The sequence below is a fragment of the Botrytis byssoidea genome (genome assembly GCF_014898295.1).
Source record: "Botrytis byssoidea strain MUCL 94 chromosome Unknown BBYS_005, whole genome shotgun sequence".
NCBI classification, from domain to species: domain Eukaryota; kingdom Fungi; phylum Ascomycota; class Leotiomycetes; order Helotiales; family Sclerotiniaceae; genus Botrytis; species Botrytis byssoidea.
In genome coordinates this window covers 2,079,798-2,102,681 of record NW_024065846.1, presented here as the reverse complement: position 1 = coordinate 2,102,681, position 22,884 = coordinate 2,079,798, and the positions used below count along the sequence as shown (strand labels likewise).

The following is a 22,884-nucleotide window of genomic DNA, read 5'->3' as shown; positions in this document are numbered from 1 at the left end:
GTTGTAGGGAGGTGTAGATTGTAGATTGTAGGTTAAATTATAGATGACAAACGATTTCCTCTTGGCTACTTCCGTCACCCAGTGATTCCGTCAACATGATACAAGGAAAAAGGGACTTAATATTATCAAGGACAGACGGATGAGGAGAATCTGGACCCTAAGACATCCCCATACTCCGTAAACAAGAGCGAGACAAATCTAAGCACTGTAGCAGACACAAATCCCATTTCATTTCCCCACAATGGACATTTTTCAATTTACCTAGGATTCATCGTAAATCCGACTCGAGCTAGGATAATCGGCCGGGGACCAATATGCAAAGAGATTTCTTGTGGATGACGAGGTCAAGGATTAAAACGATACTCCATTCGGCATGTCGTGTGTCGATGGGATAATCATTACGAAGTTCTGTGTTTCTATTGGAGACCCAACAAAGACGAGCAGATTGGATTGGTCAATGCTACACCAATTTCATGACTTGATACTTTACAAATTGGTACGGTACGGTACGAGTAGGTACTTGGATTACTCCAATTTCCATTTCTTTTCCTTTCTTCCTTTCCTTTCCTTTCTTTGTAATAAACATAGGCAACATGACCGCGGTACGTATGGAGTGTACAAGCTTCGCCCCGGATTGATTGTACGGAAGCAAATAAGCAAGCTTCCTTACCCCATTCCCCTCCCCATTTCAGACAATGTAAGATACATCCATGATGTACATGCTACCTACCTAGGGACCCTACCCTCCCTAGTAGCTTGCTAATTCACCTATATATCTCGATATCCTTTTCCCCTCTGATCCATCCTCTTGTCAGGAATTCGATTTTTTCTCTCTCTCTCTCTTGCTCTTTGTCTCTTCACCAATTAATTGTATTGCTACTTATTATTAAGCAAAAAGATCGAGCTCTATACTTTGGCTCCTTTACCACCACATCACATTGATAAGTTTGGTTTGTTCACAATACAACAACATATAAAAGTCGATAATCAAATCCATCATGGCTACCACCGCCACCACTGACAATAATGGATACAATAAGGAATACACCAGTGAATCGGGTCTGAGTAATACTCAGGACCATGCTCCTATCAACGGAGGAGGTGTTAACAGTAACCCCAATGCCCACGCCTCAAGAGGATATGATTATGGAGGAAACCCACTGGCACACATGAATACGGGAGAGTCCGCCCGATTCCCAGCATTTGGTGGAGAGTTTCAACCCGGTCTCTATAAACCTACGACGGAAAGAAAATTCGCCAACCCGGCTCCTTTGGGTCTCAGTGCTTTCGCTCTGACTACTTTCGTCCTGTCTCTCATCAATATCGGAACGGCTGGTGTTACCAAACCTAGCATTGTTATTGCGCTTGCTTTTGGTTATGGTGGTCTGGTTCAATTGCTTGCTGGCATGTGGTATGTAGTTAATACCTGCTGAGCTCTTATATCTCGAAATGACAAATACTAACAATTATTTAAGGGAAATGGCCGTAGGAAACACTTTCGGTGCCACCGCTCTCTCATCATACGGAGGATTCTGGATTTCCCTCGCAATTGTCCTCACACCCGGTGGATTCGAGATTGTATCTTCATACGAAGCCACCGGATCTGGCGTCAATGATTTCAACAACGCATTCGGATTTTTCCTCATGGGATGGTTCATCTTTACAACCATTCTCCTGATTTGCACATTACGTTCTACCGTTGCCTTTTTCCTCCTCTTCTTCTTCCTCGACTTGGCTTTCCTCTGTCTTGGAATCGGTCACTTGCGAGCTAATGGCGCGGGAGCAGCTCTCTCTGGTGCAATCAAGGCGGGTGGATATTTCGGCTTGTTCGCAGCTTTCATGGCATGGTATAATGCTTTGGCTGGTCTTGCAGATGATAGGTATGTCCCATATCCCAATCTCAACGTCGTGTCATCTACTAACCTCATTTTTCTTCTAGTAACTCCTTCTTCGTCATTCCCGTCGCTCATTTCCCATGGTCTGTCAAGGGCCGCGAACGTCGTGGCAAGACTGAGCGCGAGACGGTCTAAATTTCTCCAAGGACGAGAATTTTCTTTTCACACACACATACACATTACTAAAAGAATAAATAAATATTTTACGATATGTTCTGAAGATGGAGAAAGTGGTTTTCATGAGTTTGCATGTTGGTTTACTGGGATACGGATAGCGGATATCGGATTCAAATGATGGATAGTTTACGATACCAGTGCGGATGAAAAGGACGGGCATCATATATGTATGCATGCGTATATGTATGAATGATGCTTTGGGAGGGAAATTTTGAAGATACTTCCCTGTTTTTTTCTGAAATTCGCAGAGATCTTGTTATGTCATGTTATATGATATGATATGATTTGTGCTGCAAGATCGGAACAAAGAATAAGGAATATCGAGTTATGAAGTTGAAGTTTACCTTCATGTCTTGGGAACGGAATGGAATGGAATGGAATAGGGATGTGATTGATTGATTGATTGATTTACGGATTACAATATTTATTACCTTTTAGTGATCTTTTTAATACATAATTTTGTTCTTGGATGATGGTTGTTATATCTGTATGTGTTTTGTGATTCTTGATCTTTTTCTTTTCTTTTTCTAACTTTACGAAGTATAATGAGATGGAGAAGCATGGGAATATATAGTCTCGTTATTTATGTTTATGTTTATGTTATATACTACTTCCATTCCTCTCTTCCTAGACCTCTTCAGGTTTGTATGTACCTGGGTATGAGTAGGTACTTGTGTTTTTGGTGTGTTTTGTTTCCTTTGCTCTTCTCGTCTCTTTTTCTCATCTTTTCTTATTATCTCTTTTATTTATCTTCTATCTCCTCATCTTTTCATCTCATCTTTTCATGTCTTCTTTTCATCTCTTCTTTTCATCTCTTCTTTTCATCTCTTCTTTTCATCTCTTCTCATCTCTTCTTGTCATCTCTTCTCATCTCTTCTCATCTCCTCTTTTCATCTCTTCTCCTGCCTCTTATCCCCACAGTATAACGCAACAATAATACCCCGCTTCCATCACATGCATTACGTAATCAATCACTCAATCACTTAGTACACTCAATCACTTGGTATACTTTACTGTCTGTATATACGTATATATGTATATGTATATGTATATCAGGAGTGTGGATGTGAAGTTTAGGTTGGGAGATTGGGAGATTGGGGATGGGAAGGTGGAGAGGGGAGGGTAAGGAAGTGGAAGGGGGGAAGTGGAAGGGGGGAAGTGGAAGGGGGGAAGTGGAAATGAGATGCTTGGATGGGTGGGTTTGAAGGGAATGGGGAACGGGAATAGGGATGTTTGGTGTTGAATGTTGGGTGTTGGGTGTTGAACTTTGGGTGTTGAATGTTGGTATTGGATGTTGAATTCTGGAGGCTGGAGGCTGGAGGCTGGAGTGAAGTCTAATTTGTGAGGTTGTTTGTGAGGTCGCTTGCGACGTTGTTCGTTTGTGGTTTTGTGGTATGAGATGGTATGAAATGGAAAGGCTCGGTATGAAACGATATAGATTAATTTGAACACCTACCAAACATCCAATATTCAATACTCACTCCATCGGTTCTTCAAGTGGAGATATAAAGGTTAGATAGCGCCTAGCGATCAAATAATGTTGCCGTATATTTTCCTTGTCTAGAGAAGTTGGGTATGGTGGGAAGAGGATTTTTGGGGTATGGAATGATGAATCTGGATTAGGAACTGTGGGGAGGATTTTTATGGGGGGTTTGGGGATGGTGGGGTGATGATGGTGGTGGTGTGAGGATATGATATGAATTGGGATAATTATAAGCTATCAAAGAAAAGGGGGAGAAGGGGGGAGAGTTACAAGGAATTTCCTCTTTTTGTCACTCCCTTTCCCTTTCCACTCTCAGATACAAGGGTTCTCAAACAATACAACGCGGGTGTCACCTTGAACGGGATAATAGAAAGGAGTTTTTAGAATAATTTTGTATCCTCGTTTTTTTTTGAATAACTGTCTATTGTATATATATTATCATGTTCAAAACTCCAATTCTATACTCTCAACCTCTATACCTCTTTGTTTCTTTCACTCTCATCTATACCTGATGAGAGGGGAAAAGTTTCAAGTAGCCTGACACAAAGAAATCAAATACCAGGAAAGTCTCAGTGGAGGTTTAAATTGAGAAAGCGATAATTGACAATCCCACAACATTGAAAATGACCGCATATGTGATTCGTCCGGGGGTGGCATAAGGTATCTACGAAATCGACGCAGATATTTTGCTCACTAATCTGTATTGTCGTGAAGGGCTCCACATTTTGAAACTTCATGAGAGTATCATGATTTGTGAATCATTCCTCTCGTATAGAGATCCTTACTATAGAACTTAGATATACATATACGGGGGGTTCAACGGTTATAGTGGCTGAAGCCGCGCTCGACAGCGACAAGGGCAGCTTCTGCTACGATTTCGAGCCAGTGGCTCGGTGCCACCTGTTGACGGACAGTTACCCCTTGAGGACGGCGTGGGAGACGGCAATACGGCGATATTGTTGGCACGGCGCCAGCAAAAGAACGTCGTGTAGGAAGAGCGTGATTTGATGTGATGTGATAAGTATCTCTCAGGGGGATGGTCAGCCAGGCTCAATAATAAAGATCACCAAATCTCCAACCCAATTAGAATATTCGAATCATCTGAGATACTGAGGTTGATTGGGACATTGAAGTATCTTGGGGTTTTCAACGGCTTTGAGATATTCAGACCCTTGTATTGTTGGACTGCAGTTCGGATTCTTGGATATATTGGGCTGCGGTTGTGGTGGAAGTTGAGGGAAAATAATGAAGGAGGATGTTACGGTCTTGTCATATTATATATGTTGATGATCTAGTACTTCTTTCCTACCTGTTAAGACCAAGAAGAGATTTGGAGGAAGGAGCTATCGCTATGAAATAGCAGGAAGTAATGTTAGCTGCCTTGAGTGAAGAGCTCATGAGGTATGATAAATTTGAAGAATGATTTAGATGATTTATGTCTCATGTCGACGTAAAAACTGTTTAAGATATGTATATCTTTTTCATTCGATTACGTACCTATCCCTTCTCAGATTTAACATAGTTCAGTAATCAAAACTCGCAGTCTAAAGTTCTTTACTTACCTACTTGAACCATTTGGTGACCAATACAGCAATATCTAGACAGGATTTATAAGTATATGAGTGGTTGATTATATAGAGACTGGATTAATCAATATATTATCACCTTGGAGGGTTTGGAAGTCACGTTTGCTGATTATTTAAGTATAGTAATAGCGAAAGAGTGATTCATCAATATCACCTCCTTTCATTCCTTCCACAGCTACATTGTTCGCACCTTTGCTAAATTTTCCAAAGGTCGCTTAACTACAGTGCTGCGGACAATTAACCTCTCGTTTTCGCAATCGGTCGATTTGCTGCTACTAATAATCTATTCGATCCTCTTGTTCTTCATCATCAAATGGCCCCTCGTCCATGATTTCACCAAAGACCTTTTCGATGGCGACAGAGGGTAGAATGGGATTTTCAATACCAGCAATCCATCCGTAGTGTTAGTCAGTACTCTTGACCGGCATTGAACCCTTACTTAAATCTGGATACAATCTTAAAAGAATCGATAAAACACTTAGAAAAGTATTTGTTGTATCAAAGCAGTTGAGGGCTTTCAGAAACTGCAACTGTTTTAAAGTGACTTTAAGTAAGCTCTACAACAGTTATTGAACCAGTTGAGGTGTATTCGTGAGCAGAAGTAGTGATAATTCTGATGGTGAAAAAATGATTGTCACCTCTAAAGAAAGGTTTCACATATGACCACGGGGCAATCAGTAAGATACATCTTTGCAACGTATGTTAGGGGAAGATTATACCTAAGCTGGTGATCTACCTTCTACTAAATGACGTGAGCAAGCTATCGTCAAACAAGATTGCAAATATATATCCAGACACGTAGACAAGCTCAATGAAATGGTTTATAGAGTAAACTTCTCCAAAGTTTGTCTCCTAGCACAATTACTCCTCATGTCCCATGTCTTGCCAATCGTACAATAAAAAGGCAGCAATAACCGCGGGGTACGATTTCACTTGCTAGAAGGAATTATGCTCATATACCAGAAACTTATTCTATCAAATAAGAAGCCAAAGTTTCCAATGTTCACTGTTTGTACAATCTGTATGAGTGAATTTTATATATACCTAATACTATCTAATCAGATGTGCTGGTGCGGTTTCACTCATCGATAATATCATAAACCAGATTTTAGAATCTATAGAGTTCACTGTACTACTCGTATATATAACCAATTGATACCGTACACCCGCAAATCATTCAATGTCATCTCAGAATCCAACCATACAGTGAATCGTATATTATCCATGTCGCTTGATTCACGTAACTATACGGCTCGCTTACCTAGTACAGTGATTAGCCACTTGAATACAGCTAGCTAGATTTGATACATGGCTGTATCACTTGTTAGTTCAAATTAGTTATAAGGATTAGATTCTCCTACAGGTCAAAATCCTTTTTATTCTCACAACGAATCTTACTTCGATAGCTTTCTTCAGGTAAAATCTTTTATACTACTTGAAGAATCACCAGCACGATACAACTACAAACACCTGTTCATTATAGCTACAGCACTTCATCTCCTAACAGAGTAGACAGAGTATCGCAGGAACATGTTTATCAATATCGAACAAACTTTCCAAGCAGGATCTGTCAAAGTCTTGCAACATTCTGTTGAGACATTCGATGAGAATGAAAACACCCTTGAGAACGTCTTCGAGTCCAGCTTAGCATCAGTATGTCCCTGGCTTCTATTCTTGTTTGTTTTCATACTAACTCAGTATCTTTAGGAGGACATGGAATACAGTCCCTACCTTGAGTGGGCAGTTTCATGGTCGGATTACGTCGAAGAGATGTTAGCCGAACAAGAGCGTGATCTTGCATCATGCAATAGAGATTCCAGTGAGGACTTGGGGTTCAAATCATCTGAATTTGATTGGGACGCTACTCCTATTCAGACGAGTCATGGCCCCAGTCAGATGATTCATGGGAGAGACAACCCACGATATCATTTGCTGACGAATACGAAGCGCGAATGGCTGCGATAGATGCGGAAGCCGAGAACGCTCTGAACACAGGTGCAAAGCGAAGCCTGGATGCACTCGCGCCAGTAGTATTCATCGATACACTCGAGAAGATGGACAAATTTCTACCCGTCCTATCCCGCCTCAAGGATGGGGTGGAGCTTGCATTTGATTGTGAAGGCACACCGGAAGAGGACGAGAATGGGGAGCCTATCCAAGGCGGCGGCTTTGGTCGCACCGGAGATATCTCTTTCCTATCGATGACCGTAATCTCAATCGATATCACCTACGTCTTCGATGTCTGGCAGCTCAAGAGAATTGTTTTTGGCCGTCAAAATGATGACGGTCTGTCTCTAAAGACAATTTTGGAATCGCATGACAGAATTCAACTCTGGTGGGATGTTCGTAGCGATTGGGATACACTGTTCCACAAATTTGGGATTCAAATCGGAAAAGCTCGCGATGTACAGCTAATGGAGCTTTTACCTCGGTCTGGCCGGAAGTCAAACATCGTTGGCTTACACAGTATTATGAAATACGAAGGCCAATATACCATGAGCTAATGTAAGTTGAGGACCTGGCTGAAAGAGAAAGCATCTGGAGGAGCATATTTCGAGCGAAACGGCTGGCGACCGCTTACGACCAGACCATTGACCAGAACTGCAAGAAACTACATTGCAGGCGATACTGAGTGCCTTTACGGCTTGCATAAATGACTGCAGAATAGGTTGAAAGGTTGGCTCGAAATAACGCAAGGAAAGACTGTCGAAGGTCTGATGGATGCCATTGGGAAGCCATCCACCCTTCTCGCAACTACAGATGACTTGATGCAATTTATCGACGAAAAATCAGTGATTCGAGCTCACTATGCGATATCTCCGGGTTTTGATTCAAGGTCTCGTGAGGGAAAGGCCGATGCACCTGCAGCGTTTCTCCGAATAACCAATCTTTGGGAGGAAAACCAGGATAGGATGTCGAAAAGACAGGAGGAGTACCAAAAGTTGTCCCAAATTTGACACTTAAGACGGCAGACTCTCCGATTAGGGGTATGGATTGGCTTGCTAAGTGAATGCTTTAGAGCCTAGCAATAATATCATCGTGCCAAGGTTTTTGCAGAAAAGCTGTAGTACAGCATAAAGGGGATTTGTTTTTCTACACTACATAAATGACCAAATCATATGATTTCATAGGAAATTTTTATACAATGATACTGAAAAAAAAGTGAAAACCATTGAATGATGTGAATTGAGATAATTACAAAGCTTTAAAGAAAGGGAATCATTAGAGATTTCCTCTTTTGTGTCTGTACTCCCATTCCCACTTTCTGGTAACAGAGCTCTCAAACAACACGAGAGCTCGCACAAAATAGCGCAAAGATTATGTTTTTCTACATCAGACTAAATCATATTGTTATATAGCAGATCATGTGGTAATATATGATAATATGATACAAATCTCGTATTGGTATCAGACAATGAGCCCCTCGATCTAGGAGGGGGACCACAGAGTATTTCCTCTTTACATCTGCACTCCCACTGATATACAGCGGCTTCCAAAAAACGCGGGCGCTAGTTCGCCCTCAATACCTAGATATTTTATACACCAGGGCATGATAAATGTATACTAGTGACAAGAATTTGGTACCTAGGAAGTAAATGATCCTATAGGCATTTGTTCATTAGTTAAGAGCTCAAATATTAACCCAATTGGGTTACCCTGAATAGTTAAATGTTAAGGCATCTTTAAACACGACCCGCTTGATAAACTGTATGAGTGAATTTTATATACACCTGCAATGTAAATCACTGTCCAATTTCTTTTTGTTCCGGATGACAGGTAATAAGTTTTCGTGTGTTGAAATTAGTAAATTTCTTAAGATTTGCCAGCCTAGCATGAGGCAGTGCTAACTAACAATTCATGGGGGTTAACAACTCGAGTCTCCTTGACAAGTCAATAAACACAACTCCACAACAAGCAGATACACCACCCAAAAAACAGAAGTGGCTAGAGAGACTTCTTCGTTTTGCATTCTTTACACCTCTTACAATCATTGCCTGTGAAAGGCTCGTGAATTGTAAAACCAATACAATTTCTGAAAGCTACAGACATCCAGTATCACTATGTCTGATAAGGCATCTTCTTCTGAGCTTGTTCATAAAAATTCTGGAACACCATCTAGTGCTAGTGAGCAAGAGCCAGATGTAAATCAACAGAAATGATTGATGCATCCTTTGAACTTTGAACTACACATGCTAAGATTTGTTCCTCATAGATTCCCTTAATCCAACAAGAGCACATCGAGCCTTTTGTTCTCAGTGATATCCAAGCGGATGATAGTATTCATAACGATACCACTCTTGCAGTCGGTTGGCCTTCATCTCCAACTATGGAGAACCAAGCAGATACGGTAGCCGCAGATTGGTCTGACAGAAACGATGATCCTCAAGATAATATGGGACCGACGGCGATTGCCTCAACAGATACAGAAGCCGAAGACTGGGATAATGTACCAACCACGGATGATGGATCCTGGGAGTATATGCCAGCTAGAAAAGCTACCTTCACAGAATTTGGTAAGTAGATTTTAACTTTCATTGCCCAGAATCTTTGGATCCTTGTCAATTTCCAGCCCGTTTTCAAAGTCTAATGGTGCCTTAGACAAGCGCTTCTTCCTTATAGACTCGGTCGCCAGAATGAATCAGTTTCTTCCGGTGCTATCAAGCATCCAAAATAGCCGGCGCCAAGAACTTTTCTGTGGCTGTAAAGGAAACGGATTTGGATTATCAAGAGACGGAGCCATCACTTACTTTACGATGACCATTAGGTCCCTGAATACGACATACACCTTTGATGTACAAGTTCTAGGAGATCGAGTATTCAACATGGTTGGCAACAATGGTTTATCATTGAGGATGATTCTTGAATCCAAGGAATTTGGACAAGTTTGGTGGGATGTGCGAAACGACTTTGAGGCGCTCTCTCACCACTACAATATTCATCCGCACTTCGATCTAGACCTTCAGCTTCTCGATATCATGTCAGCTAGAGGTAACAGAGCTAGGTTAAATAGCCTAATGGCCTCTGTCCGCACAAACCAAGCCGGAGAGTCGAGAATGAATGACCCAACTATGTGGCGCGGATACAGTGGAACATGGAGCTCAAAGAAGAAAGAAGTGAAAGATTACCTTGACTGGAATGGCTTTGAGGCGCTAGAGATAAGACCAGTCAACTCAATCGTACTTCTGGGTTGTCGCATTGATACAGAGATTCTGCCAGAATTGTTTGATCATCTACTGCAACGTCTTCAGGAGACCACTAATGGAATGAAGATGGGATCTCCAGAGCTGTTTCTTAATATTGTTCGAGGGGAATCTTGGATCAGAGCTCATGCGGTATGGTCAAGAGAGAACTCTAATGTTTACGTCGCTGATATCTGTCGAGAGATCAGGAATCATCCTAGGACTCGATCACCACCAATCTTTACAATGTTACCGCAAGTTATTGCGGGAATTCGAGAGGATGAGTATATGATTGGCTTTGAGTAAACCATGGAGAAGATGAAACGAAGTGTTTGTCGGTGGCGATGTTGAAGCTATGTAATTTGCTTGGCGAAGAATGGAGCCTCCGACGAAAGCTTCACTCCAGCTTTCAGACAATGCCGTTTTGGGAATACTGTGGTGTTTTTGGATAATTAATTGTAGCTAGTCGCAGACATAAGAAGTACTTCCAGGAAGTAGTAGATAGCAGAATCAAGTATGGCATGCTGGCATGTCGTATCTGTGGTCCTTAGTAGGGTAGAATTAATATTTGAAGAATGCGAATGTTTGAGATATCAACATCTTCCGCAAGGTACAAATCATGTTCATAGTCCATGAAACTTCATGGGGTTCCGGTGCTTGCTACTCTGCACTTATTTAAAGAAATGATGTAAATACAGAGATTATGGGAGACCTTGGTGCAACCAGTGGAGCTATTTGATGACTTGCCATACATTAGATGCGCATCGGAGCATGCAGTTATCCAGAGTCGGCGAGCTTGTGAGTCCAGTAGATTTCAAATGTAACAATAGAGACGTTCGTCTCTGGAAGCTCGACTAACAACAGTACATTCGCAAGCTACAGAAGTAGTAAAGGCAACAGCAATAGCATAGGAACGAGAAATGGTCAACTAATTGTGTCTGTTTGAATTGAAGGTCAATGTCAAACTCAAAGCTCAAGCCGCGTTCTGTAAATCATTAGTGGATGTGTATGGACTGGCGAAACACTGCAAAAAATTGATTGTGCATTATTACCACCCGCAATCTCTGTTTGTAAGATCCGAGAATTCTTACAATGCTTTATTAAAGGTCAAGAAATGAAGAGATAGATTCTGATACCAAACAATCGAAAAATGGATTTATTACAAATTTTGAAAGGTTGACAAGTTTTCCGTCAGTCCATGCACCTACCCATTGGTGAATCAAGCTAGCGCGTCTCCTCGCGTAAAGTGGCTCCATGTTCCAGCCTTCTCTAATTCTTTCATCAATTCAACATCAAATCCCCTTGTCTTATTCAATCTATCAACTCATTTTGTTATCAATAGTATTAAGTTATCAGCTCAACTAAGGCTTATTTCACGTCGTCAATAATCAAAATGTTTCTCAAACGCAAGCGTTCCGAATCCGAGATCTCAACCACTTCATCTCTCCTATCCAGTCCTCTGCACTCCAACAACTCTAATTCTATGCATATTGATTCTCCATCAACAAGATCACCAAATCTTTTCTCCTCTCGTACTAGGAAGCGTCATAGAGATAATCGACCAAATGAAGACACCGTCCATCGTATGTCCTCATTCTAACAATCCAATAACTGCGCGTCAAATATTAATCAGCTCTACAGAACATACCCTCTCCCTCCTTTATTCAGCTCAGCAACCTTCAAATATAAATACAAACTGCATGCCACCGCCCTCACCTTCCGCAATCTCTCCCCATACCATAATACCCAACCCACCAAATAACGCTCCACACCAAGCCTCACTCCACTCTTTCTGGCAATTGCCATCAAACCGTCAGGTTTCACCTTCTAGCGATTCTTCTTATACATCATCCACATCTGTTTCTCCTAAAACTATCACACATCCTCACCTGATACCGACCAATTGCGAGGATTGCGATGCATCACTAGCGAACACGGAAGGGGGTGACGAAATGGATGTAGATACTATAATGGACATCGATATGTATGGAGCAGGAGAGACAAATCATGCATGTACGAATTGTGGGAAACAAGTCTGTCATTCCTGTGCTGTGAGTAACTTGGGAATGGAAAGGAAATGTTTGAGTTGTGCAGGGAGTAACAGAAATGAAAGGAAATGGGTTGGAGGCTTGGGGTGGATGAATTAGAAGTGGAGAATAGAATTGGAAACAAAAGCGGATACCCGGCGTGCGTTTAGTTGAAGAAATTTGTACGGATTCACCGTTGTTTATTCTGCTTGGATGTCTACAGCTTGGCGTTAGAAGTTATGAAGCTGCTTCTTTCTTATATCAGGATATACTAATTCGCAACTCCTAACGATTGTGGGATTTTCTAGATTGTATAGAATCAGAGTTCTGAACTAAATTTTACTAAGTTGACCTTTTATAAACAAATAAGCAAGTGCTACAAAGATGACGTAGAGTCACAACACTTTGGGGTGTTCCGCTAACGTCCTCATAACTTCTCTGCTCAAAATTAGCCGTCCATGGCTCTTTTAAAGTGTACTCATATAGCTCTACTCTCTCTCATCGAAAAGGAGGCTAAACTTCAAACCGTCTATTTCCAAGAACTAGCTTCCTTTGATTTGATTTTATGTTTCTATGACATGATTCCCTATCTATACATTTATAGTAACTATGGCTAGAGCCCCTCGTAAGACCCGCAAGTAGCTCGTAAAGTTTCGAAGTTTATAGCATACGAACTATGCGCATCATGATTGATCATTAACAAACGAAACTTTAGGGTTTCTAAACTTTACATGTCGACGATTTCAAGTGACACCGTGTGCCATTGTATGATTGATAAACTTAAAGGACTATATCATCGCGTTGATCACATGGCATTTTCTGTCTGGTATCAATCTTTACATTAGAAACATTTTGAATATTTGAGACTATGTGAATGATGTCGTCTGGGTGAAGAACTTTTAGTATACAAAATTCTTCTTATAACCTATGACACAGCAACATTGAGATGATACAATACAACGGGACTTGATGCGACGGTGATTCGAACCTGTAACGCGAGTTCTCTTCAAATTTCTCAGATAGAAAATAGACGCGTTCCCGCGAAAGTTGAGGATACGGAATTGTTCCATCATTATTCTGATCCATTGCATTCTCTACGTAGACAGAATTCGATTAGATTGTGAAACAAGAATACTATCAGAATAACCCTCATTCATGTTCTACATGTAAGAAATTCACCTTATAACCACCTTCATGCTACTCTTTCTCCCCTTTGCCATTCGATTCTCGCAACCCGTACCCCCGAGTATTCTGAATATCTTCCCGTCTAAAATAATCCGGTCTCCAATCACGAATCCCAGACCCAAACAAACCCAAACCCTCAAAATGTGCAAGAGCATAATCTTCGATTTCAACTGTTCTCACTACGAGCGTCGACTCCGTCTCTGTTCGTATCAACATCGCACCAAATGTTTTCCAGAAGACTGTCCCTCTCTCCGACGTGTGGATAGGGAGGCGAAGAGAAGATGTGTGCGGTGTGTGGTGAGGAGAAAGAGAACGGGGAGAGTAGATGGGGGATGTTGTGTGGTTATGTGATGGGTAGATAATATTTAGCAGAGTGGTAGGATTCTTGTGGTAAGTAAGTACTATGCTTTTTTCTTCTTTTTGTTTCCAAAAGGAAATATGGTGCGGATTTGTATGGAAATATAAATACAGATGCAGATGCAGGTAGACGAAAATAACAGATCCTTAAATGGAATATAAAATGTAAAAATTGAATGAATGAATATGACTTGAGGTGAATTTATCCCTCTGATGATGGATGTCTAGAACACTGCAAGTACACTTAAGTAATATAATGTAAGAAGGAGAGAATAATGCTTCATTCACTCATCTCTTATCTCAACAAAGAGAAGTCTTGCTACTACCTCCCTACAAATATCTATCTATCTAGGTAACTTAGTAGCACAAGCTCGCTTAAGATATCTAGTTCGCTCTCAACTGCATTCGAAGAATATCGAATACCAGTCATTCCACTAGAAGAGAATCTCGTTTCTCGAGGAGAATCTATGAATCTATGTCGAGATCGTTCTTCTTTACAGGATCCGCTACTTTCTTGCGAGTTTCTCAAATACTCGCTTGTATCAAACGTGAGTCTATTATAAAGATAATATCAAAAAATTCGAATATGCTTAATCTCAATACCACCTCTCTAATTCCATACCATGTTATCTCATCTCATCTCATCTCATCCACATTTCACACTTGAACTATAAAGCCAACGCTCCCTCAAATCAGTTTCGATAAACTCACACACTCTATCTATCTCTTTTCCCCTTCCAATATATCTTTTTCTCCAGCCTTCGATTCTTTTCCTTATATATCCAGTCTTCTTAGTACTACCTATCTCATTCCTCTTAATACTTCTTAAAACAATACTCTCAATATCTATACAATAGAATATTTAATATTTTTCATCTCATCACATCTCAACTTATTCTTTTTCATTTCGTCCCCTCTCACTCACAAAGCACTTCACCAATCCATCAAATCCCAAAACACCATACACCATCCCATCCCAACTCATCACACAAACCCAACCCCCAACCCCCATAATCCCATCATAATTCCTTCAATCCCAAACTCCCATTCCCATTTCCACCTACAAATACAACTCCAGATACCACCCACCCATCTTATACTTACAATCACTAAATAAACCTTGGAATATCTTGATAAACTGTTCTCTCTACAAACAAAGCCTTTGGTTCTATTCTATCCCATCCCATCATCTCCCCAAATTCACCACACCCCCTATCAAAACCTTGATATTATATCCACATCAAATAGGATAAACAAATACTTATCCAGATATCAAACACTACCTATAAATATCAAAACCTGTATTCAAATCCAATTTTACCCATCACTAACTAGGTATCACCATAAAACATCTCCCTCTCCCTCTCCCTCCCAATAGCCCCCCAAATCCCCTCAATTCCTTCCACCCGCTCCACAATACCCTCTCCACAATACCCTCCTCCAAACTCTCTTCCCACCAATTGCACATCACATTGTATATCGCATCGCATCGCATCCCATCCATCCATCCCATCTTATCCTGCTCATTCATCCCATCCACCCATCCCATCTTATCCTATTCATCCATCCATCCCATCCATCCATATACACCATTCTATATCCCATCTTAAGAGTGAGAATATACCAACACCTTCTAGCTTCCAAAATACTGATTATATTCACATTCACCTTACCTTACCTTAGCACACCACATTAAATCATATCACTCTACTTTACTCTATTCACTCCTTGTTCATGTATTGATGCTAAAAACCAATATGGAAATGTCAGAGAGATAAAGTAAAGATGAGAGATTACTTTCTTCACTGCAAAAGTTGTTTCTGAATATGCATCGCTTGTGCACAATATAAAAAAGTAAGCTGTGCAATACATGAATCACTAAAGAATCAAATCCACATTATATGATCAAATTTATCATCACCATCATCACCCACAGACAAGTCAATTTGAACATAATTATGATGATCGGGTATCTTATTATCCATTTTATCTAATACCCATGCATCTCTCCACCCAACTATTCAGCCATGAATCCATGCTCCCAACCCCATGCACTTCTTTCACAACCCCTCCACATCCACCAATCCATGGAATAATGGTATCAAGTAGATGATTTCCATTACCATTGCGGAACGCAAGTAAGCAAGCAGCCATTCTTATTCTGATCTGATCTTGGGTATCTCCATCCAACCATGCCCGCAGCCCCTATCCTACCAAACAAAAACCACCCCGAAAATAAAGACTTCTTCCACCAAATTCTCCATCCACCAATCTCTATTAAGATATAATGGAAAGCATCTCTCATCCTTCCATTACCATAGATTTCAATAGAAATCTATCCACATCCACCCATTACTGAAGCATAACTTCTATTAAGAAAGTATACATGCAAGTAATGAATGCATCCATTATCTTCCTCGAGCCCCAAACTTTTATTCAATTGTGACCCGATTCGACCCGAATGTGGTGTGCAAGAAGGGTATGAAGAGAACTAAAAACTTCCTGCAGAAACAAAGAAAATATCCACGCCTCAGAATACCAACTCCATTCCTTCCTATTTCTTCTCTAGTCACATCTTCTCCCTCTTCAATTACTATCAAAAGGAAGATTGCACCGCGAAAAGAAACAAAGGAAAGAAAGAAAAATTGGGTTGCTGAAGAGCGGTGTGTGTGTGTAGTAATTGTGTGTTGTAAATAAAAAACGCTAGAACGACAAGATGATTTTGAAGAGAAAATAAAAAATCGACGACTCGCTAATGCCAGATATTTTTTGATAGAAAAATAGGTCGATGAAACGCGCTGATGCCGAACACAGAAACGATCAAGTCCGCAAAACTGGGCTTATGATCGAATGCTGATGAAATGACCGATAAAGTTAGGCCAATCAATACAAATTGTGGTACATGTGAAGGTGTTGTGATATGATGATGTCCGAGATCAAGACGTATGATGCAATGAGTGAGGGAATGCGAACCAATCCAGTAAATTTTCAATTATTGCATGACAATATCTTGTTGATATGGTTGTTGCTGCTGATATTGTTGTTGTTGATTATATTGCATCTGAGCTTGAGGAGTTGGGGTGATCGGACATCTAGGTGCTGAAGTTTGATACGATTTGACATCATTTCCATTCCCTGGACCAAAATATTCTCCTTCTGGGGTGATTGGTGGCGTGAGGTAACCATTAATGACATGTTGTCCATACACTTTCTGTGGTGTGCTATACACATCGTGTTGTTGCATTGGTTTCTGGTTAGTCGTTGGTTCAGCAGGTGGAGTTGGTGGGGTAACATGGCATTGGCTCATGGCTGCTTGTTGGAGAAGGAATCGTCGAAGCACTTCAGAGACTCTAGACAGGTGTGGAGCAGCATATTTTCTTGCAAGGACCGAAGATGGTTGGTTGAGTTGTCGAGAAAGACTGAGCATCAATTCCGAGTCGACCTGTCCATAGGTATCCATCTCGGGGCATCCAAGGATATCTCTCGAAAGTGCCAAAGATGCACGAGCCATTGCTGAAGGCTTGACTGAGACAAATTCTTTGTGATATAAAGCCATTTCACAGATGTACCATGACATGTGCTCGACGGTCATGTCTTCATATTCAGGTCCTTCCAACAAGGCCAATTGCAACCAGCTATCAACAGTAGGGTGACCAATCATCCATTCCAAGGTGTTCAAGACGTGCCATTCCATTTGCGTGAACATCTCCTCGTCGTATAACGAGCAGCACATCGACTTTAGTTCTCTGATCATGGGGACGCGTTCCTTTTTGTCTCCATATTTGGCAGCGATGAGAAGTGCAGCGCATCCAACCAATTGATAATGTCTCTTGTAGACGACACGTCGCGAGCAATATCTATCGAGAAGGTTAACAGCGAGGTGAAGGGTTTCCGGAAGAAGTTGAAATGCAGAGTGAGCTTCGATAAGGAAGTCGATGAGATAAGGCCTCATGAACCATTGAATCTCTTGTTGAATTTCTATCGAGGCAACGTCTGGCATAGTCGCATCCTATAGAAGATGTTAGCATAAAGTCACACGTAACCAGTAGAATGCAGAGTAATTGACCTCCATCGATGCCATGTGATCAATGATATCGTCCATATAAGCATCGCAAGCTTGTCTAGATAATTCATTGGCCATGGCTTCCTGCCTCCTTCGACCCATCATCTTGATATATTCTTGAGAGTTTGGTCGAGGTTGCTGTTGCTGCTGTTGTTGGAAAGTATTATCCTCCACGAAGAACGTGTCACAAGGTTGATTGTACGTCATGTTGAAGGTGTAGAAGGTGATTTGGAGTTGTAGGTATTTTGGTGTTTGGTAGTAGGGAAAGAATGGACGTCAAGTTCTCCAGGAGCTTCGACTTGACAGTGGCTTTCGATAGTCACTGGATTGCTGTATTGTTGGTTGTAAAGAATGTGCTGTATGGTTTGATAGAACGATACTTTGGTGTATTATTATTAGAGAGTGTGGGTGGAACTATAATTCGAAAATGAACGACAATGGCCTCAATAAAAGATGGCGAAAAAATGTAAAAGCTGAACCTTTCAAAGTTGATATTGGTGAGGTGGCAGGTGAATATCACTTTATAAAGATACGGTTGAAATTCTAGTGTATTATGGGATTAGCGAGACTTTCAGCCGGAAGTGGAGTAGATCTTGAAAGGGAGAGGCCTCAATCATATGAAGGTAGAGAAGGATAATGCTTCTTTGGTCATCAAAAACGCATGAAGCTGATGGTATTGTTCGTGGGAGGGGAAGGGTCGACGTGTGAATTTAGAAATTCGAGACTCACCAAGGTAGATCCCTCTTGATGGAAGACAATGAGAGGATAATGCGGTAGAAATTCTTTGAAGATATTCTCCGTCGAAGTTAAGATAGGATGAACGAGTAAACGCCTCCGATCTTTGACTATCTTGATCTTGCTTGAAATATTTTGTGTAATTACGTGCCGAGTATTGGGTTGAGAGGAGGAACGTAGAGCTTTTGTGGAAGAATGTTCAAGGTGAGATGAGCGAACGTTGGCATGTAAAAATGCTAACTAAGTAAGGGGAACCAAGAGTTAAATGTTAGTCAATGCCTTTCATAAAGGATTTTGCTTGTTTAATTGGAAGAATAAGGAGATTTGAAGACAAGACTTTTGCGTAAAGTTCAATGCTCACCTGGAATTGTCGAGTATCTTGACTTTCAATTGTGGAGTCAAATCTTAAACTCCTCTAACTTTTATAAAAAGAGTTGACGAGATTGAGATGGACAACAAAAGAGGTACCACTTGAAGATTATTGAAAAAAATTATTACTTCGAAACAAACAATACCGAGAATTGAAACAATTCGAGGTATTCGAGATCGAAGAATTGAGATGGGAAGAAAATAGAACTGAGTCGAAACTTGGTGGCAGAAAGAACACAATTTTTCTTGGGAAATTGAATTTGTCCTGGTAAGTATCAAGAGATAAAAAAGGATTCAAGTCGAGAAGTGATTCGAGTGGAATATGTGTGGGTGTGTGAAGGAGGAAGAGGAGGAAGGTGGTTTCGATTACTGAATTGAATGATGGGATGACGATGATGAATGTCTTCCAATTCTATCCAGAAAAGAATAATCTTCGCGATTGTTGAGACGAAGACTAGGAGGGGTGAATTGTGTGTATGGTAGTTTCTTTCTTTTTTTCCTCGTAGTAGAAAGTGACAGCTATGGACAGTCGAATGAAAGTTCAAGTGAAGAATATTGTGTGGTGTGGATGTGCGTATAAGAAGTTGCAGTCGAGCAATCTTCCAGCCAAATTCTTGCTTGATTTTTCAAATTTCTTCGAGCTTCAACATAACAAGGTGTCAATTATCCAATGACCTCTTTATGCCCGTCTATTGATATATGAATTGAGAGAGACTTTCGGAGGAGAGGAAAAGAGAGAAGAAATTTAGAGAGAGAAGAAGAAGAGGGGAGGTTTGTGTAGTTCAAGGAGTGAAAGAATGGATCGAATGGATCTCGAGAGAAGGTTGAGAGTAATGGACCTTTTTCTACACCGTAAGAGGAATGGTATGAAGATTATTACTTTTTGACATGGGGGGGGGGGGAGAGGGAAAGAGGAGGAAAGTTAAGTGGAGTATTAAAAGCACATTCGTATGGTTTTGCAAGTGGGGACGACTTTCCTTCTTTGGTTAAAAGGAAGAATTATTGCTGCATCAAGAAAAGTATCTATAAGTAGAAGATAATGGGTGGAGAGAGGTGAGAGAGAGCTAGTAGTATGAAGTGGTAAATAAGAGGGAGAGGTAGATGTAATATGTGATGTGTATATAATATGTGATGTGTATATAATATGTAATGTGTATATAATATGTAATGTGTATATAATATGTAATGTGTATATAATGTGTAAATTGTAAATTGTAGGTAAATACCTAGTAGTAAATTATAAGTGATGGATCAACAGAAACAGAAACAGAAACAGACCGATATAGATGGACACACACATACATATATAATATCTCTCGCTCGAGAATCCTCCTACTTACCTAGATAGGGAAGTCAGTACTAGATAGTGACACTTGCAAAAGCAGGAATTCTTCTTCTCTTTCTTCTTATTGTTATTATAATATCATCATCATGGTGACTACCTAGTACGTCCCATACAATGAATGATTCTTTCTTCCATACCTCCCTACCTAGGTATCTCCAAAATTAATCATCAGGTCAACAAGATCAGACGAAAAACCCCTAGTCGGCGTTGTGGTTAGATAAAGCGAGCGGAAGTATGTGTGTGGATGTGGATGACACTGGATGTACGGAAGCAATTTGATGGTTAAAGTGTGTAGTAAGTAGTGTAGTAGTGTGTTCTAAATTCTAATTGAACGCGCTTTCCCTGTTGGCAGCTGGATTCTACCTACGAAAGATACCTAGTACCTATCTATCTGATTCGGTCTCTACGTGGTACCTTCGTTATACCTACGTTACCTCCTGTCTCTTCCGTAAATTACGGTATAAAGTATTACGGTATATGCACAATTACCTACCTTCTGTCTAACTCCCGATCTAAAAGGGTAGATTATTGGTATTAGAGGGAGACGGATGTGTAAGCCATACCAAGAAGAGGAACAAGAGGAACAAGAGTACCTTGCCCAGACAAGTGCATCCATCGTACGGTACGGGGAATAAATGGCACGGAGGAAAAAGGTTTCCAAGATTTCAAGAAATGGCACGATTCGTATCAATTGACGGATGGGATGGGATAGGATAGGATAGGATAGGATAGGATAGTCTTTGCAGCTGCTCCGGTCAGACAATGTGAACAAGTCGCGTTTGCTGGATTCCATTGGCTCTGCATGATTTACGTAGACTCTACACTCTCACATATGAATTTTGGCTTGTGCAATGAATGCTTCATATTGGTTCCTGATCTCCTACATTTTCCATTCATCTCACTCATCAAACACGCCAAAACGCGTCAAGGGGGAAAAAAGTAATGGAATAGTGTAGCATTGACTATCGGATCGCTCTATGATAATCAATTCAATCAGTAAATTTAGAGTCTTTGGGCTTGGGCATGGTGTCACTACTGCAGAGGAAGCACACTTTACAATTCACAATTCACAAGTCATAATTTACACTTCACACTTCACACTTCACACTTCACACTTCACACTCAAAGGAACAAATGACCTAGTAAACTCCGCTCCAATCATACCTAGGTAGGTAGGTATTTGAAGAAGTGCACAAGTACGGAGTGTACATAGATAAATAAAAAAACGTGATTTCCATGTGACTAAACTGAATCGAGGTAGAGATGATTCCTATATGGGACAGAGGGTTGAGCCAAATCAGAAACTATGCTTCTCAAAAGCATCTTGATAATGTTAAAGAAAACTACCCTTTGCCCAATTCTAATTCTAATAATTCTAATAACATCTCTTGAAGGAGAATTCACATCCCCCAGCTCAATTCAATAAAAGCCAGACATCCTTGAAAATCAATCGAAACTTCTTATACTTCTATTGAAATCTAACCATTCACACATCCTTGATGGACACGCTTGAGAATACCTGCATACCTAGGTACATGCATCAAACCATGTCGACACAGGAAACAATACCATCAACTTTGATTTGATTCATTTCTCACTGGCTCGAGATTGCTTTGCTGATCAATTTATATGCTTTGCTATATCCTGCATAATTCATTAACGTGTTATCATGGATTGACTCGTTTACATCTTTCTATATAGGATATACCTATGTACATCACGTTGCAACGACATTAAATACATCAAGGCAATGCACCTCTTTCCCCTATTCTTGAGCGCCGTGTCTGTAATGAAGGGCTGAATATGCGGCTTATTGGTTAAATGACGAGGAGAACAAGGCAAACGCATCACACACCTGAGCGCATCAATGATTCCATACTAACAATTAATCAATAAGAAGCAATACATGAGAACTCAGATCTCGCCCAGACCTTGATCATCTTGCATATTTGGTACCATCATAAAAAAAGAGACTTCCCTCAACCGTGTTTCAAGAGAAGTGCAAAGGGTACGGGGTAAAAGATGGAAGAGATCCCCTACCTGTGAAGCTCAGATACATATGAATGAACTAACCCTTTTACGAATGTGTTCCGGAAACATATAGGGATCTATGGTACTTTGTACACGATATAATTTCGAACTGGAAACCTTCCTCGTCTCCAGCTTATTTTAAGCCACCGGTTCGTTGGATCTCCGTTTGATTTGATCAGATCATTCCATTCGCTGTCCCAGGTTGGTGCAATCTCCAAACCGTTTGTATTTGGTTATTACTATCGTCCAATGGCCTCATACTTTCGTCTTTTCAATAATTCGAAATTCGTTGCGCCGCTGCAATACTTCCGTGGGCTTCGAATGGTTTGGAACCATTCTGTCAATCAACGACCGTCCCAAGAACAAACCTTCTTCCGTTATCATTTTGATATGAGTTGCAAAGCAACATCCCATCTACATGATTTGGCCGGTTAGTTTAGCAGTATAAAAT

At 40.7% G+C, this 22,884-nt stretch overlaps 5 protein-coding genes across 5 annotated transcripts; 4 read left to right on the top strand and 1 right to left on the bottom strand.

Moving 5' to 3' along the window:
* Nucleotides 1-998: 998 nt before the first annotated feature.
* Nucleotides 999-2,030, top strand: EAE97_003448 (uncharacterized protein; the record flags this gene model as incomplete). The annotated part of the gene is made up of 3 exons (XM_038873960.1): nt 999-1,411; nt 1,476-1,880; nt 1,940-2,030. 3 exons carry the CDS (start codon nt 999-1,001, stop codon nt 2,028-2,030), a joined length of 909 nt encoding a protein of 302 aa, XP_038735823.1.
* A 4,641-nt stretch (nt 2,031-6,671) lies between these two features.
* Nucleotides 6,672-8,098, top strand: EAE97_003447 (uncharacterized protein; the record flags this gene model as incomplete). The annotated part of the gene is made up of 5 exons (XM_038873959.1): nt 6,672-6,794; nt 6,849-7,032; nt 7,089-7,594; nt 7,652-7,773; nt 7,810-8,098. The coding sequence occupies 5 exons, from the start codon at nt 6,672-6,674 to the stop codon at nt 8,096-8,098; spliced, it is 1,224 nt and encodes a 407-aa protein (XP_038735822.1).
* A 1,104-nt stretch (nt 8,099-9,202) lies between these two features.
* Nucleotides 9,203-10,627, top strand: EAE97_003446 (uncharacterized protein; the record flags this gene model as incomplete). The annotated part of the gene is made up of 3 exons (XM_038873958.1): nt 9,203-9,283; nt 9,355-9,655; nt 9,741-10,627. The coding sequence occupies 3 exons, from the start codon at nt 9,203-9,205 to the stop codon at nt 10,625-10,627; spliced, it is 1,269 nt and encodes a 422-aa protein (XP_038735821.1).
* Nucleotides 10,628-11,622: 995 nt separating this feature from the next.
* On the top strand, nt 11,623-12,721 carry EAE97_003445 (uncharacterized protein). Its single transcript, XM_038873957.1, has 2 exons — nt 11,623-11,904; nt 11,963-12,721. The coding sequence occupies exons 1-2, from the start codon at nt 11,715-11,717 to the stop codon at nt 12,466-12,468; spliced, it is 696 nt and encodes a 231-aa protein (XP_038735820.1). The 5' UTR covers nt 11,623-11,714; the 3' UTR covers nt 12,469-12,721.
* A 4,161-nt stretch (nt 12,722-16,882) lies between these two features.
* Nucleotides 16,883-18,160, bottom strand: EAE97_003444 (uncharacterized protein; the record flags this gene model as incomplete). Its single annotated transcript, XM_038873956.1, has 2 exons — nt 16,883-17,899; nt 17,957-18,160. The coding sequence occupies 2 exons, from the start codon at nt 18,158-18,160 to the stop codon at nt 16,883-16,885; spliced, it is 1,221 nt and encodes a 406-aa protein (XP_038735819.1).
* Between the last annotated feature and the right edge of the window lie 4,724 nt (nt 18,161-22,884).

Coding starts and splice junctions, on each gene's coding strand:
- EAE97_003445 (XM_038873957.1), top strand. CDS start 11,715: ATGTTTCTCAAACGCAAGCGTTCCGAATCCGAGATCTCAACCACTTCA. Junction 11,905..11,962: donor AAATGAAGACACCGTCCATC/GTATGTCCTCAT, acceptor TCAGCTCTACAG/AACATACCCTCTCCCTCCTT.